This window comes from Ipomoea triloba, chromosome 13 (genome assembly GCF_003576645.1).
Source record: "Ipomoea triloba cultivar NCNSP0323 chromosome 13, ASM357664v1".
NCBI lineage: Eukaryota > Viridiplantae > Streptophyta > Magnoliopsida > Solanales > Convolvulaceae > Ipomoea > Ipomoea triloba.
Genome location: NC_044928.1, coordinates 30,398,340 through 30,412,860, shown reverse-complemented (window position 1 = coordinate 30,412,860; position 14,521 = coordinate 30,398,340). Strand labels below are relative to the sequence as shown.

General features: G+C 34.2%; 2 protein-coding genes across 2 annotated transcripts; both read right to left on the bottom strand.

Moving 5' to 3' along the window:
* Window positions 1-917: 917 nt before the first annotated feature.
* Window positions 918-1,793, bottom strand: LOC116001939 (mannose/glucose-specific lectin-like). The gene is made up of 2 exons (XM_031241907.1): window positions 1,493-1,793; window positions 918-1,350 (listed from the first exon to the last, which is right to left on the bottom strand). The coding sequence occupies exons 1-2, from the start codon at window positions 1,715-1,717 to the stop codon at window positions 1,111-1,113; spliced, it is 465 nt and encodes a 154-aa protein (XP_031097767.1). The 5' UTR covers window positions 1,718-1,793; the 3' UTR covers window positions 918-1,110.
* A 3,319-nt stretch (window positions 1,794-5,112) lies between these two features.
* On the bottom strand, window positions 5,113-13,700 carry LOC116001472 (mannose/glucose-specific lectin-like). Its single transcript, XM_031241344.1, has 7 exons — window positions 13,270-13,700; window positions 12,638-12,858; window positions 12,144-12,380; window positions 8,402-8,719; window positions 8,024-8,259; window positions 5,625-6,009; window positions 5,113-5,469 (listed from the first exon to the last, which is right to left on the bottom strand). Exons 1-7 carry the CDS (start codon window positions 13,625-13,627, stop codon window positions 5,224-5,226), a joined length of 2,001 nt encoding a protein of 666 aa, XP_031097204.1. The 5' UTR covers window positions 13,628-13,700; the 3' UTR covers window positions 5,113-5,223.
* Between the last annotated feature and the right edge of the window lie 821 nt (window positions 13,701-14,521).

Here is a 14,521-nt window from a genome sequence, read left to right as displayed (position 1 = left end):
CTGCGATTCCTTTTCAACACAACTACAGCTACTTTTTGATGTAACTGCAGTTTCAGTCGACATTACACACTCAAATATGTGAAACTATTATTCAGTTTCCTTTTAAGACAACTACAGTTTCTTTTATAATACACTGTGATTCCTTTTCAACACAACTACAGCTACTTTTTGATGTAACTGCAGTTTCAGTCGACATTATACACTCAAATATGTGAAACACTGTTATTCAGTTTCCTTTTAACACAACTACAGTTTCTTTTATAATACACTGTAGTTTCCTTTCAACACAACTACAGTTTCATTTTGATATAATTACAATTTCATTTGATAATATAAAAACAAATGTGAGGCGGTATCTTTTTAGATGAATTGTAGTTTCATTTACGAAGCTCCGTTAAAATTTAACGGGCAGCCGTTTCTCTACTTTATGAAACGGTGGCATTTTGGGACCATGGTATATAGGTGTATCTTGCCATCTGAATGGAGACAAATAGTATGTATAAATGTTAATGTCCGTTAAACAATTTAATTAAATGGGCAATATGAATTTTTATTTCTTTGATTGTCAATAACTGACCGATTCAAATAGATAAAGTTAATAAACTTCTCTTGGGAGTTAAACTTCAAATCTTTCGTAACAATGCAATTGTCTAACTAACTCGTTTGGATTAAAATGAATTTCTACTTCAGCCATTACGTAAGTTAGATTTGTTGTTAAGGATGTTAGTATAGGTTCTATGGTTTGGATTTTGTTTTGCGGATCCCTTGAGTAAGTGTATAGCATAACTTAGGTTTTGCATTGGGTGTGCAAATTTAGTTTGTCATGGTTTCATAAGGGTGATATTTCATTTTGTTTTTAACTTTCAGTCATTTTTTACAATAAAAAGGTTGATTTGAGACACATATATAATATATTATTAAAGAGCAAAGTATAAAAACAACTTTATTTATTAATATGCTCATACACGAGAGCACATTTGACAACCATAAAACAGAAGCAATGCTTAATACAACATTATTCAAACCATATGGAACTTATTCAACAAACAACACATAGACGTGTTCCAATGGAGCATTAAGATTGAGAGTGACAATAGATCGATCATATTATCACTTATCGGAATTATAAGTACCAATAGCATCAATAAAGTATCCAGCGCGACCAACGAATCCAACAATCTTATTGGGAACGACATTCACAGGCATGAATGGCTCTCCAACATTGGGTCCAAAAGGCCCGTATTCTTTCAAATTGGTAGTGAACTTTATTGAACGTACCACATTGTTACTCAAGAAAGTTCCCAACGTTCCACTAAAATGAACCAAGTATTCATCCGCGCCAATATTCACCTGTTATACATGTCATGAATGAAGCAAAAATTAATTACCTCTAATTTAAATAGAGTTAGTAATAAGCTAAGAGAAGCAACTTCTAGCATATAAATCACAAATGAAAAATTAAAGTAAGATAGTATAAAATTAAATGTATAACCGTGTCAGTGTTAACGACGACTTCTGGTCCTCCTCCTCCTACTGTGATTGTATCCTTTGAACCATCATCTCTAGTGCTAGAAAAAGTTAAGGCAATGGGGTTGTTACCAGTGGTATAATGAATGACTATCTGGTTTATCTTGTTTACAGGTCGGAAACTCCAAAAATTTCCACCGGCGAATCCAAATGGTCCAGCTATGGTATCCATAGGAACTGCGGATGCCATGATTTCTTGGATGATAATTGAGAAGCAAAGCAAAAGGAAGATTGAAAATGAGCAATTTTGATTTGGTGAGGAGAATAGGAAGACTTGGAGGTCCCTTTTATAGAGAATGAGAGGTAATAAGTATAGGTAAGTTTACCTCAAAAAAAAAAAAAAGTATAGGTAAGTTTGTCTATGAAATTACCATCATTAACGCTTGTAAAGGATATACACGTTTTTCACATATCCATATTCCTTCTGCCTTTACTTTGTCCTTTCCCTATCAACTTCATCTTGAATTAATAATGGCAGAGGGGAGGGGCCAAAACAAATTTGTCTACATGAAAATTTGAAAACACGGCTCAAATTCAATATGTCTCAATAAGTTTTGTCAAAAGATGACTCCACTGAGACTCAAACCCGTGTACACTGGGTGTCGCTTGACCACAAAGTCTTTGGCCACAACTTATATTTGATTCCAATATAATTGCACAGTGTATACAATACCTATAGTCATTAAGTGTTGCTTATTATTACGTTATCATGACAATTGATTATATATTGTATTATTATAATTATGAAAGATTTGTTATTTTTAGTGGTGATGAGGAAAACTCACATCCACTATCATAGGTTGTGAATTGAACTGTATAAACTTTAGCTTTTGGCCTTAGCTAGCAAAAAAGACGACAATGAGTCCATAATTGACCTGCTCAAATAAAAAAGATTAATAAAGTACTCCGATGAAAGTTAAACTTGTAAAACTTGTAAAACGAAAGACTTATTATTAGTATATTTGTAGCTACATATATATAAGGGCATTGAATGTACTAAGCAATTCAAATGAGAATAATATTTCATTTTAGAACTTGATTTAATTTTGAAGCTAGAATTATGGCGTGGAAGGATAAAACCTTATCCGTTGCTGGAATAGTATAGTGGTCCTTACTCAACAATGCACTCCCAATTTTTTTCATGTGAAAAAAAATTATTTGGACAAATATATATGATCAAATCAATTATTGGTAGCTAAAGTAAAGATTTATTAACAATTTGGAGTAAAATAAAAAAAATAAAAAAAATAAAAAGAAAAAGAAAGAAGCAAATAGACCAATAGACAATTCTAGAGATCGAGTCAGGTTCAAAATTTTCGGATCATATAATTCAAGGAGTGTAATTTTTGCATGTGGAAAGTAAGTTGCTTGGACCACTGTTCTTGTATGGGACAAGATCATTTAATTTGCATCAGAACAATGGATTGGAATTGCAATCTAATATGATATTATCACTTTAGATTTTAAAAAAAGAATGTCAATTATTTTTCACGTCTTTCAAATGTATTTATTGCCAGCCAATGCCAACTCTCACTTTGCCAGACCCAATATGGCTATTCCCTTAACAAAGGGTCAGGAGTACTTCCGCAAATTTTACTGTGGACTGCCGTCTACAATAGATTGTGGTTCATGATTCAAAACGACATCGCTTTGATTAATGAAAAGAAATCGCTCAAATGGCTCCGTTCCGCGCCGTTAACTCTGTATGTATAATATATTCAGTTTCATTTTATATATACTGCAGTTCTCTTTCAACACAACTACAGTTCCGTACTTTTTCACATCGGTAGTGAACTTTATTGGCCGTAGAAATAGTTATGCAGATAAATTCCAAATGTTCCACTTACATCTAATCTGGTGAGTTCTTTATAGGCAGCAAACATTGGTCCTCTCACAGAATGGGCGCTGAGTCAGGGTGATTTACCCCTCCACGCACTATCATGTCAAGCAAGGGTGTAAGGTCTTGAGGCGAGGGGATTTCATCTTTTTTGGACAAGTATATATATTTACGTTTTAAATTTAATGCATTGTGAATTATGAAATTTTAATTTTTTATTCTTTTTTTTTCTCTTTTTATTATTTTCTTTTAAATGTTCAAAGGCCACCTAAATATTGCATGCCATCATTTTTCTTATCATGCTTATTATAGATAGGGTCTGTATGCGGTATGCTATATGGGAGGTTGTGAGTTCAAGTCTCAATAGAGGTAGTATTAACTTTTTGTATTTTAATAGATTGAGAAAGTAGTTATGAATAAATACTGCATTGTAACAAAGTCAGTACTACTAAAAACAGATAGGGTTTTCAATAAATATGACATTGGGAAGAATAAGTTGCTTGAACCACTCTTCAAGCAAGGGATACGGTCTAAAAGTTCAGTCCATATGAATGAATGTCAATCTAAGTCAGAAATTGATTAGTTGATTCAATAAGACTAAAAAAAATTAAGAATTAGGGTAAAATATTTGAATTCAATAAAAATATGCATGATTAGCTTGAAATCGACAAATTCAATGACCTGGGTAGGCTAGCTAGAATTGGCAAATTATTGTGTGGACCATGGTGATAAGTGTAAATTCTTAGTACTTTTATGTGCACAATTTATATTATATCAAACTGTTGGTTTTATGACTTTTGGATAGTCAAAGGCAAGCTAACACTACCTGTTAGAATAGCGAGAATATAAGAAAGATGTAGGAAAAATATATGGAGAGAATATAGATAATGTATTGCTCAGAATCACTTGTTCTTCCTCCAAGGATGGAGGGTCTATTTATACATATTTTGGGCCTAGAGTCTTACAAGGAACAGGAATCCTAGACCGACTCATATTGGGAGTCCCTATTACATTATACGGAGTAACTAATAAGTCCTAATCCTACTAATAGTACAAAGGCTAAGTCCAATCCGTATCGTATTCTTCGGTAGCTCTGTGTTGGGTCTCTTTCTTGGGCCTTCTTGATCCAGTTATCCTCTTTGGCCAGGCCACGTGGCCCAGGCTTAGTGTATTATCCATCAAAACTCATATGATTTTATGTTAATTGGAAGCTAGGTATGTGCTTATTTGATTCCTTTGTGTCATTTAACTATATAAGTGATTTGGAGGCATTGATTGTAACATCATGTAAATTGAAACTCAATTGGATGTGTTTTGAGGTTAATTATCTTGGCACAAAGCCCTGTTCTACGAGTTATTAGAGGTCAAAAAAGTGAAAAAGAACGAATTGGAAGTATCATGACATGACCTGAGGAACCAGAAGAACAAAGGAGATGAAGAAAAATACATTTTGAAGTGGAGAACATGGGTCATGCTGATGGTCCACACAATAATAATTGGCTAGAACTTTAATTTATTGGGCTGGCAAGTTGAGATAGCCTATTAGTTCAGCTCAAGTCATTTTTACTTAAAAAAAAAATCAAATTCATTTTTGTCAATAAAAAGGTAGATTATATAAGGACACATTATATATTGAAGTGCAAATTATAAAAACAAAGTTATACATTATTCTGTACGTACAGAGATTGATATCTCAACATCTCATATATACATCAGAGCATATTTGACAAACATAAAACAGGCAACGCTCAGAACAACGTTATTCAATTCAAATCATTTGGAACATATTCAACAAACAGCACATATAGATGTTCAAATTGAGCATTAAGCTTGAGAGTAACGAGAGATCGGCAACATAATCACTTAGGAATATTGTAAGTACCAATAGCATTAATATAGTATCCAGAGTGACCAAGAAATCCAACAATCTCATTGGGAACAAAATTCACAGTAGCCGCGAATGGCTCTCCATCATTCTGGCCAAAAGGCCCTAACTCTTTCATATTGGTAGTGAACTTTATTGAACGTAAGACATTGTTACCCTCGTAAATTCCAATCGTTCCACTTATCATGGTTAAGTATTCAGCCGCATTAAAAATATTCACCTGTTATACATGTCATGAATCAAGCAAAAATTAATTAGTACTAATCTAAATACATTTACAGTTAGTAATAATAAGCTAGGAAAAGCAACATCAATTCGAACATATAAATCGCAAATGAAAGATTAAATTAAGATGTATAGAATTAAATGTATAACCGTGTCAATAGCAATGATGCGGTCCGGCCCTCCTCCTCCTACTGTGATCGTATCCTTTGAACCATCATCTTTAGTGCAAGAAAAAGTTAGGGCAATGGGGTTGTAGCCAGCGCCATAATGAAGGACTATCTGGTTTATCTTGTTTACTGGTCGGAAACTCCAAAAATTTCCATCGATGTTTCCCCATGGTCCAGATATGGTATCCTTAGGGGCTGCCATGATAATTGAAAAGCAAAGCAAAAGGAAGTTTGAAGATGAGCAATTTTGATTTGGTGAGGAGGCTAGGAAGACTTGGAGGTCACTTTTATATATAGAGAATGAAGGCAATAAGTATAGGTAAGTTTGTGTATGAAACTTGTGGATGGTCCCAATATGCCAACTCTCACTTTGCCAGACCCAATATGGCTATTCCCTTAACAAAGGGTCAGGGGTACTTATATCTGGATCAAGTACTTATTATGTTATTATGGCAATTGATTATATATTGTGATACTATGATATAATTATGAAAGATTTGTTATTTTTATAGATAATAGGAAAACTCACAGCTACTATCAGAGATCAAAAAGTAACTCAATATATCTTTCATTAATCAAAGTTCTAATACTTTAATTTATCTTCTTTATGTCTTTTTACACTTATCAACTAATTTAACGAGTTATTTTACCAAACACTTTAATTTCAATTATTTATAGCTTAACTCCTAGCTCCGCTTGACCACAAGGCCTATGGCAGTTAGCTTTTTAGTTAGTCTAATAATAAGAATACCCAATGTTATATACCAATAATAATAATAGTGAACTAAACTCTCTCTCTCTCTTCCTCCTCCGATTTTTAATTTATCTCTTTGTTAAGACAAATGCTTACCATTACACTAAAAGTTATAGTTAGTAACGAAGACATTATTTTATCTTAGTCAGCGCAACATTCTGATAGTATAGCATGATGCTGAACTTGGCCCTCAAATCTGTAATCTAACACGTCTTTTCCTTTCGTCCATCTCAATTCTCAAGAATAAAATATAAAAATGTCCAAGAAAATGCTACCTATATATTGGTTGTTATCATTTTTCTTATCGTGTTTGTTATTGTTAGTGTTTGTATCAATCCATATGACATTATTGAATGGGTGTTGTAATTTTTTTTTTGAAAGAATCAAATATTTAATTTGCTATTATTTCTTATTTGTTCACAAGGCTTCCCTCTTTGTGCGTCTTACCAACAGCTATATCTAAAGAAACTTCCAATTAGCATTCAATCCATTCCTTTTAGGGAAAGATTCGTGACAAGAAAAGGTGACAAAAATGGGATAATAGAGACTAATTGAATGGCTCACCAATTATTTTATTTTACTTTTTTATTTATGTAGGAGGAAACGGTTGATAAGTTTTTGGCCAATATAATTAAAAGTGTGTAATTTTGCACGTGGAAAGTAAGTTTCTTGGACCACTCTTCTTGTAAGGGACAAGACAAGATCATTTGCATCATATCACAATAATGGAGTGGAATTGCAATTTGATTTGTTATTATCATTTTTAGATTTTTTTTTTCTAAAATTAATACTATTGATGGAGGTCTTGTAATATTTTAACTTGGAGAATAAGTTGCTAGCAAATTATACCATGAATCAGGATCTATTTTACATTGTGGACCTTGGTACGAAATGACATTCAAATTATGTGTCAGTAATTAAACAGTTAGTATTAATCAACGTCATCAAATTACACCGCCTCTCTTCTTTGGTTTATAATTTCTCTTTGTCAGGATTAAGGGGGTGTTTTCAATCAAAAATTTTAAAGACTTTTAACAATTTTAAAAGTTTGATGGTATTCAATTTAGACTTTTCAAATTTCTCTACCGACTTTTTTCTATGTCAAAACTAAACAAATTTTTTATCTATCCAGGCCATGTCAAATTTTACAGTACGTTTCGAAACTTTTTATGATAGTTGAACTTTTAGTAAATAAAACTATTGACACATGTTTTAATTTTATTGAAACGAAGTATCTTTTCCATATAGGTTCTATGGTATGGATTTTGTTCTGTGGAACCCTTGAGTAAGTGTATAGCATAACTTTAGTTTACATTGGGTGTGCAAACTTAGTTTGTCATGGTTTCATAATGGTGATATTACATTTTGTTTTTGACTTTCAGTCATTTTTACAATAAAAAGGTTGTTTTAAGACACATATATAATATATTATTAAAGAGCAAAGTATAAAAACAACTTTATTTATTAATATGCTCATACACGAGAGCACATTTGACAACCATAAAATAGAAGCAATGCTTAATACAACATTATTCAAACCATATGGAACTTATTCAACAAACAACACATAGACGTGTTCCAATGGAGCATTAAGATTGAGAGTGACAATAGATCGATCATATTATCACTTATCGGAATTATAAGTACCAATAGCGTCAATAAAGTATCCAGCGCGACCAACGAATCCAACAATCTTATTGGGAACGACATTCACAGGCATGAATGGCTCTCCAACATTGGGTCCAAAAGGCCCGTAGTCTTTCAAATTGGTAGTGAACTTTATTGAACGTACCACATTGTTACTCAAGAAAGTTCCCAACGTTCCACTAAAATGAACCAAGTATTCATCCGCGCCAATATTCACCTGTTATATATGTCATGAATGAAGCAAAAATTAATTACCTCTAATTTAAATAGAGTTAGTAATAAGCTAAGAGAAGCAACTTCTAGCATATAAATCACAAATGAAAAATTAAAGTAAGATAGTATAAAATTAAATGTATAACCGTGTCAGTGTTAACGACGACTTCTGGTCCTCCTCCTCCTACTGTGATTGTATCCTTTGAACCATCATCTCTAGTGCTAGAAAAAGTTAAGGCAATGGGGTTGTTACCAGTGGTATAATGAATGACTATCTGGTTTATCTTGTTTACAGGTCGGAAACTCCAAAAATTTCCACCGGCGAATCCAAATGGTCCAGCAATGATATCCATAGGAACTGCGGATGCCATGATTTCTTGGATGAAAATTGAGAAGCAAAGCAAAAGGCAGATTGAAAATGAGCAATTTTGATTTGGTGAGGAGACTGGAAGACTTTGAGGTCCCTTTTATAGAGAATGATGAAATGTAATAAGTATAGGTAAGTTTGTCTATGAAATTAAAAACATGAAGTCTCGTAAAGGATACACGTTTTTCACATATCCATATTCCTTCTGCCTTTACTTTGTCCTTTTCCTATCAACTTGATCTTGAATTAGCAATAGCTGAGGGGAGGGAAGGGGCCAAAACAAATTTGTCTCTACTGAGACTCGAACTCACCCCTTTCATATAGGAGTGCAATCGAATGCCACTAAACCACAAGGTCTTGTCATATATTATATTACTATAATTATGAAAGATTTGTTATTTTATTAGGTGATCAAGAAAACTCGCAGGCACTATTATAGGTTGTGAATTGAACTGTATAAACTTTAGCTTTTGGCCTTAGCAAGCAAAAAAGACGACAATGAGTTTAACGAGTTTAGGTTGTGCATAGTTGACCTGTTTATATCAAGAAGAATAATAAACTACTCTGAATGAAAGTTAAACTTGTAAAACGAAAGACTTATTATTAGCATATATGTAGCTACATATATACAAGGGCATTGAATGTACTAAGCAATTCAAATGAGAATAATATTTCATTTTAGAACTTATTGCTTGATTTAATTTTGAAGCTAGGGTCATGGCGCGCGTGGAAGGATAAAGCCTTATCCCTTGCTGGTATAGTTCAGTGGTCCTTAACAATGTACTCCCATTTTTTTAACGTGAAAAAATTAGTTGGACAAATATATATATCCATGAACAATTCAAAGACAAATAAGCAAATAGACAAATAGACTGCTTGTGGAGAGTCGGGGCTCAAAAATTTTGGATCAATATAATTCAAGGGTGTAATTTTTACACATGGAAAGTTGCTTGGACCACTCTTCTTGTAAGGGACAAGATCATTAATTTGCATCACAACAATGGAGTGGAATTGCAAAAAAAAAACAAAAACAAAAAAAAAACAAAAAAACAAAAAAAAAATGTCAATTATTTTGCACGCCTTTCAAATGTATGTATTGCCAGCCAATGCCAACTCTCACTTTGCCAGACCCAACATTAGGGTCAAAAGGCCCGTACCCTTTCACATCGGTAATTAACTTTATTGGGCGTAAGACATAGTTATACAGGTAAATTTCAAACGTTCCACTTACATCTAATATGGTGAGCTCTTTATAGGCACCAGGCATTGTCCTTCCACTTAATTGGTCGTTAAGACAGCGTGATTCAAGGGTGTAGGGTTATAGGTTGAGGGAATTTCATCACTACAAAAAAAAAAAAAAACAAAAAAAAAACTGTCAACAAAAAATTCCGTCGCTAAAAGGAAAAATTTGTCGCTAAAGTGAGTAGCGACGGATTGATTCCGTCGCTAAAAGTGACATCGCTATTCACTTCGACAAATTCTTAATCCGTCACTAAATTTAACGACGGATTTTTCCATCGCTAAACAAAAAAATCTGTCATTATTTTCCTCTTTGTGATGATTTGAATGACGAATTTTGTAAATGAATAGCGACGGAATATTCCGTTGCTAGTTTGTTTCTATTGTTTGCAGCTTAGAGACAAAAATATTCGCCGCTAAATTTAGCTACGGATATTTCCGTCGCTATTTTAAAATTAACATCTCATACATGTATTAACCTATAATATAGTACTTCAATAATATAATGCATTATGAATTATGGATTCTTTAAAGAATATTGCCTTTTTTGGGTGCCTTTAAGAAATACTGCCACCAATATTTAAGCAACCTTTGAGGCGGTAATCTGTTAAGGGTTTTACTCATCACATCTTCCACAGATCCCGGAAAACTCTTAGGTTAGGGTTTTCTAGTCTCCGTATGATTATGAGGTGATTAAGGTATACAGATCAGAGAGCTGCAGCAATTCTTGATTTATCCAATCTAGAGATTACATCTCTAATGGAATCTTTATTTTGTTTTAATTAAAAATCCATGAGCATGAATATTCTTTGGTTGATTGATTTGATTTAATTACATGCAATTGAACGTTAAATCTGCTTCTGCATTCAAGTTATTGCGCATAAAGGTTTGATTAACATAACTCACCTGTTATCAGTTGAATACAAAATTCATAAGATGAGAAGTTGAATGAAGCTCACATAACAGCATCAAGGAGAGCCCATAAACAACCATTGACATAAAATCAAACAATCAATGAAGAACAAGCTACCCAGCCAGCCCATATATGAAATACTGATTATTTATTGAAATATTTGGGCTCAAGATGCATGGGAAAACTTCATATATGCATCTGCAAAGCCCACAACTATAAGAAGCCATTAAAATTACATCTAAGGACTGCCATGAATGGCTTTCTGCCTTTCATCAACATGGATGTGTCTAGAGTTAGTTTCAGACTATTGTGAATGTGAATGGGTCGGCTTGGATCTATTATAATTGAAACTAGACAAGGTTTTGCAGGATTATATTAATGTTTGTTTGGACATCCACAATGTGTTGTTGCTGTTCTGGGCAGATTCTTAAACTTTATAATTATCATTGTAAGAAAAACAAACAAACAAGCAAACAAATTTACCTAAAAACCTTATATAGGTAAAGCAAGAATGTATTTAATTTACCTACAAATTTCTATTATTTTGTATGCATATCAATGAAATCCATAGACATTTAAGTTATAAGTATATAATTCACAAATATTTTAATGTTTTCGATCTTATAATGTGTAACAGAGTTAGTTGTAAAGTACATATTAGCAATAATTTGGCTTGGTGGTACACTTCATTTAAACTCATTTTGTGTGTATCTTAATGAGATCGAGATGAAAATCACTCCTAATTGAATTGTTTTTTCATTTAAATTCATTTTGCGTGTATCTTAATGAGATCGAGATGCAAATCGCTCCTAATTGAATTGTTTTTTGTCATAGGTAAGGAAGATTGGGAAAGTACAAAAAGGGACAAAGAATAAAGCGTTCTTGCAGGTGAAAAAGGAGTCAAGGCATAAGGGTACATCGCAGGTCGAAGGGGTAAAACAGAGAAAAGGAAAAGCCAAACTATGATTCGCTGTTATCTAGAATCTTTTTTTTTTTTTTTTTTGAGAATTATTTTTACCTTTTTGAAAGAGTGTCAATAATTGTTTGAACTCGTAGACAAGTGTAATTTTGTGAAATATTAATTAGAATCAAACTCGTGATTTCACCTCGTACTCCACACACTTAGTCACTTATTTTAGGACTATTTGATTTTTTTAAATTTTTTTTTGGTTAATATAAACCACATAATTTATATATTATTCAACATCCGCTCACTCCAAGAACCTTGAAACAACAAGCAAGGTCAACAACACAAAAGTTATTCAAACCATTTGGAAACCCAACACACAACTCTAAGGATTCCAAATGGACCAAGCTAGACAACATTATTATTGTAGGAGAGATGACGTGACGATGCACGGTGCACTTATATAGATGTGACATAAACACCAATAGCATCAACAAAGTCGCCGGCACGGCCGTGGAACCCAACAATCTTGCCGTCCTGCACCACAAATGAGAACGGCGTCCCGTCGTTAGACCCGTGTGGTCCATGTGTAGTCACATTGGTCTCGAACTTGATCGACCTTATAACCGTTAGGCCATGGTGATTCCCATATGTTCCACTCACACCCCTCAGGTACTCTGATGGACCGTTGATATTCACCTGTAATAACAAAATGGTCGGGTTATTGACTTGATAAGCACAAAGGTTCCCAGTTCGATTGAAGCAATCTATTGGTCTTTTTAGTTTAATTCAGTCAAGTTCGAGCGATTTACTGGTCTTCTTAATTTGAATCTGTTAACTTTGAGCAATTTACCTCTTTATGGTCTTTTGTCGCTAAGGTCATAAGGCAAGATTTATCCCGTACACACTAGAATTTTTGCCATTATCCAAATAAAAATGAAAATGTATTAATTAACCTGGATGGTTTTACTGCCACCAGGGCCTCCTAATTTGATCGGAGCCTCCACCCGGCCGTCTGCGCTCACGCCGGTGAAAGTTATGGAGTCGATGATCGTACCATGAGTAATACTTATCTGTTTGATCAGCCCTTTAGGCTTGAAATCCCATTTACTCCCACCGGGACCTCCCCATGCTCCAACCAGTATTTCTTTAGGAATTTGAATTCCAGGTCCAAAATCTGCAAAACATTTACACTTTACCATGTTAATTACCTACATTCCCAAACTTAAAAGAAATCGGAGTAATCCAACTAAGTTAGTCAGACTGTTAATTTGGTAATTAATTAACCTTACAATTCAGTGACTAATTGACCATTTTGTTTTGAATCGACTAGTTATGAACAATCTAGACTACTTTAGTCATCTAGTGGCTAGAGTCAAAACGAGAAGAAATTTGTCCAGTGCATACTTTCGAGTAGTGGTGGTGGGTGACCAGAACATTTCGTTTCGAGTCGATCAGCTATGAGCAAACTAGACTACTTTAACCATTTGCTGATCACTAAAGTCAAAACGTGAAATTTATTCAATGCATACCTTCCGGAAAAAAAAAGGGCTAAAGGAATTGAAAGATGGATAAATAAATTATGAACCTGCTGGGATGTTTGCAGAATCCGATGTGGGAGCTTGACAAGTGAGGAAAGGTTGGATTTTTGCCCGGAGACTGGCGAAACGGGCGTTGAGGTTAGCGATGTCCCTGGACTTGTTAGAGCGGCCGGCGGAGTAGCCGTAGTGTAGTTCTTGCGCGCACACGGCGAGGCGCTCAATGGCGGAGGACCAGATGTCGGTTCTCACGCGGCCTTGCGCCGTTTTCTCGCCATCGACCAGGAAACACTGCATCCATGTTAGCTCAGTCACCAGCTCCTCGGCGTTTTCGTCGGCTCCGCACTGAGTTTCGGAGAGAACGTCGTTGTACTTCGATAGCGCCACGGTAACGGCGGGAATCGCCATTGTTGGTTGTTTGGGAAGCAAAAGGGAAGAAGGAGAGAGATGTGGAGAGGAGAAGGGTTTTTGTTGATGGTGTAGGAACAGATTTCATTCCCATTTTATAGAGGAAGAAGGAAAATTTGGGTAGCCATTACCCTGTTGCAAAAATCCCCTCGTGCAGATTAATCGACGCTTAGGTACCCGCTTAGGTACCTAGGCGTCACCCGCCCCTTAAAATATCACCATAATCAATAGTCTAGGAAACTGGTCAGATAGGCGATCGATTAGGCTGCTTAGGTGCTGACCGTCTCGGCCTCTTAGGTGTTGACTAGGCCGTTTAGTTAACCGATTAGCTATTGTTATTTTTTATTTAAATGACATATTTCACTCAAAACGACTTGTTCCAACTCTAGATTTTTTTTAGGTTAATATTTAATATTTTAGTATTAACTATTAAAGTATTAACTAGTTTATAATTATTAGTCTTAAAAAATTTTTAAAAAAATTAACAAATTTTTAAAAAATATAAAATAAAATAAAAAATACACGGGCACCTAGGCTTTGATTAATCGCCGTCTAGGAGGTCCGAGGAGCGCCTAGCGATTTTTTTCAACCATTAATAACCAACCTAATGGATCGATAGTTGATTTGATAATCACAATATTACAAATTTGGCATTTGTGGACTTTCCTGTCAATCAAATAAAAGGAAAATTTACTCTCTTTTATTTCAATTTTCTTTTCTTCCTAATTTGAAATTTTTCAACTGTTTCAATTATCATTGGACATTGGTGGGGCTCGAAAAGTGGTAGGAATTTTATTATGGTTAATACATTAAATTGTTTTTTGATTATCGAAAAAAATTTGCCCGTCACTATTTAATGGTGTGCACTAATTAAATCATGCTCTTGTTGAATTG

Bases quoted from the DNA above. Each gene is read 5' to 3' on its own strand.
- LOC116001939 (XM_031241907.1), bottom strand. From the start codon at position 1,717: ATGGCATCCGCAGTTCCTATGGATACCATAGCTGGACCATTTGGATTC. The intron at 1,351-1,492 runs GTTATACATTTA...CATGTATAACAG, and splicing joins TCGTCGTTAACACTGACACG to GTGAATATTGGCGCGGATGA.
- LOC116001472 (XM_031241344.1), bottom strand. From the start codon at position 13,627: ATGGCGATTCCCGCCGTTACCGTGGCGCTATCGAAGTACAACGACGTT. The intron at 12,859-13,269 runs GTTCATAATTTA...AATGTTTTGCAG, and splicing joins TTCTGCAAACATCCCAGCAG to ATTTTGGACCTGGAATTCAA. The intron at 8,260-8,401 runs GTTATACATTTA...CATATATAACAG, and splicing joins TCGTCGTTAACACTGACACG to GTGAATATTGGCGCGGATGA.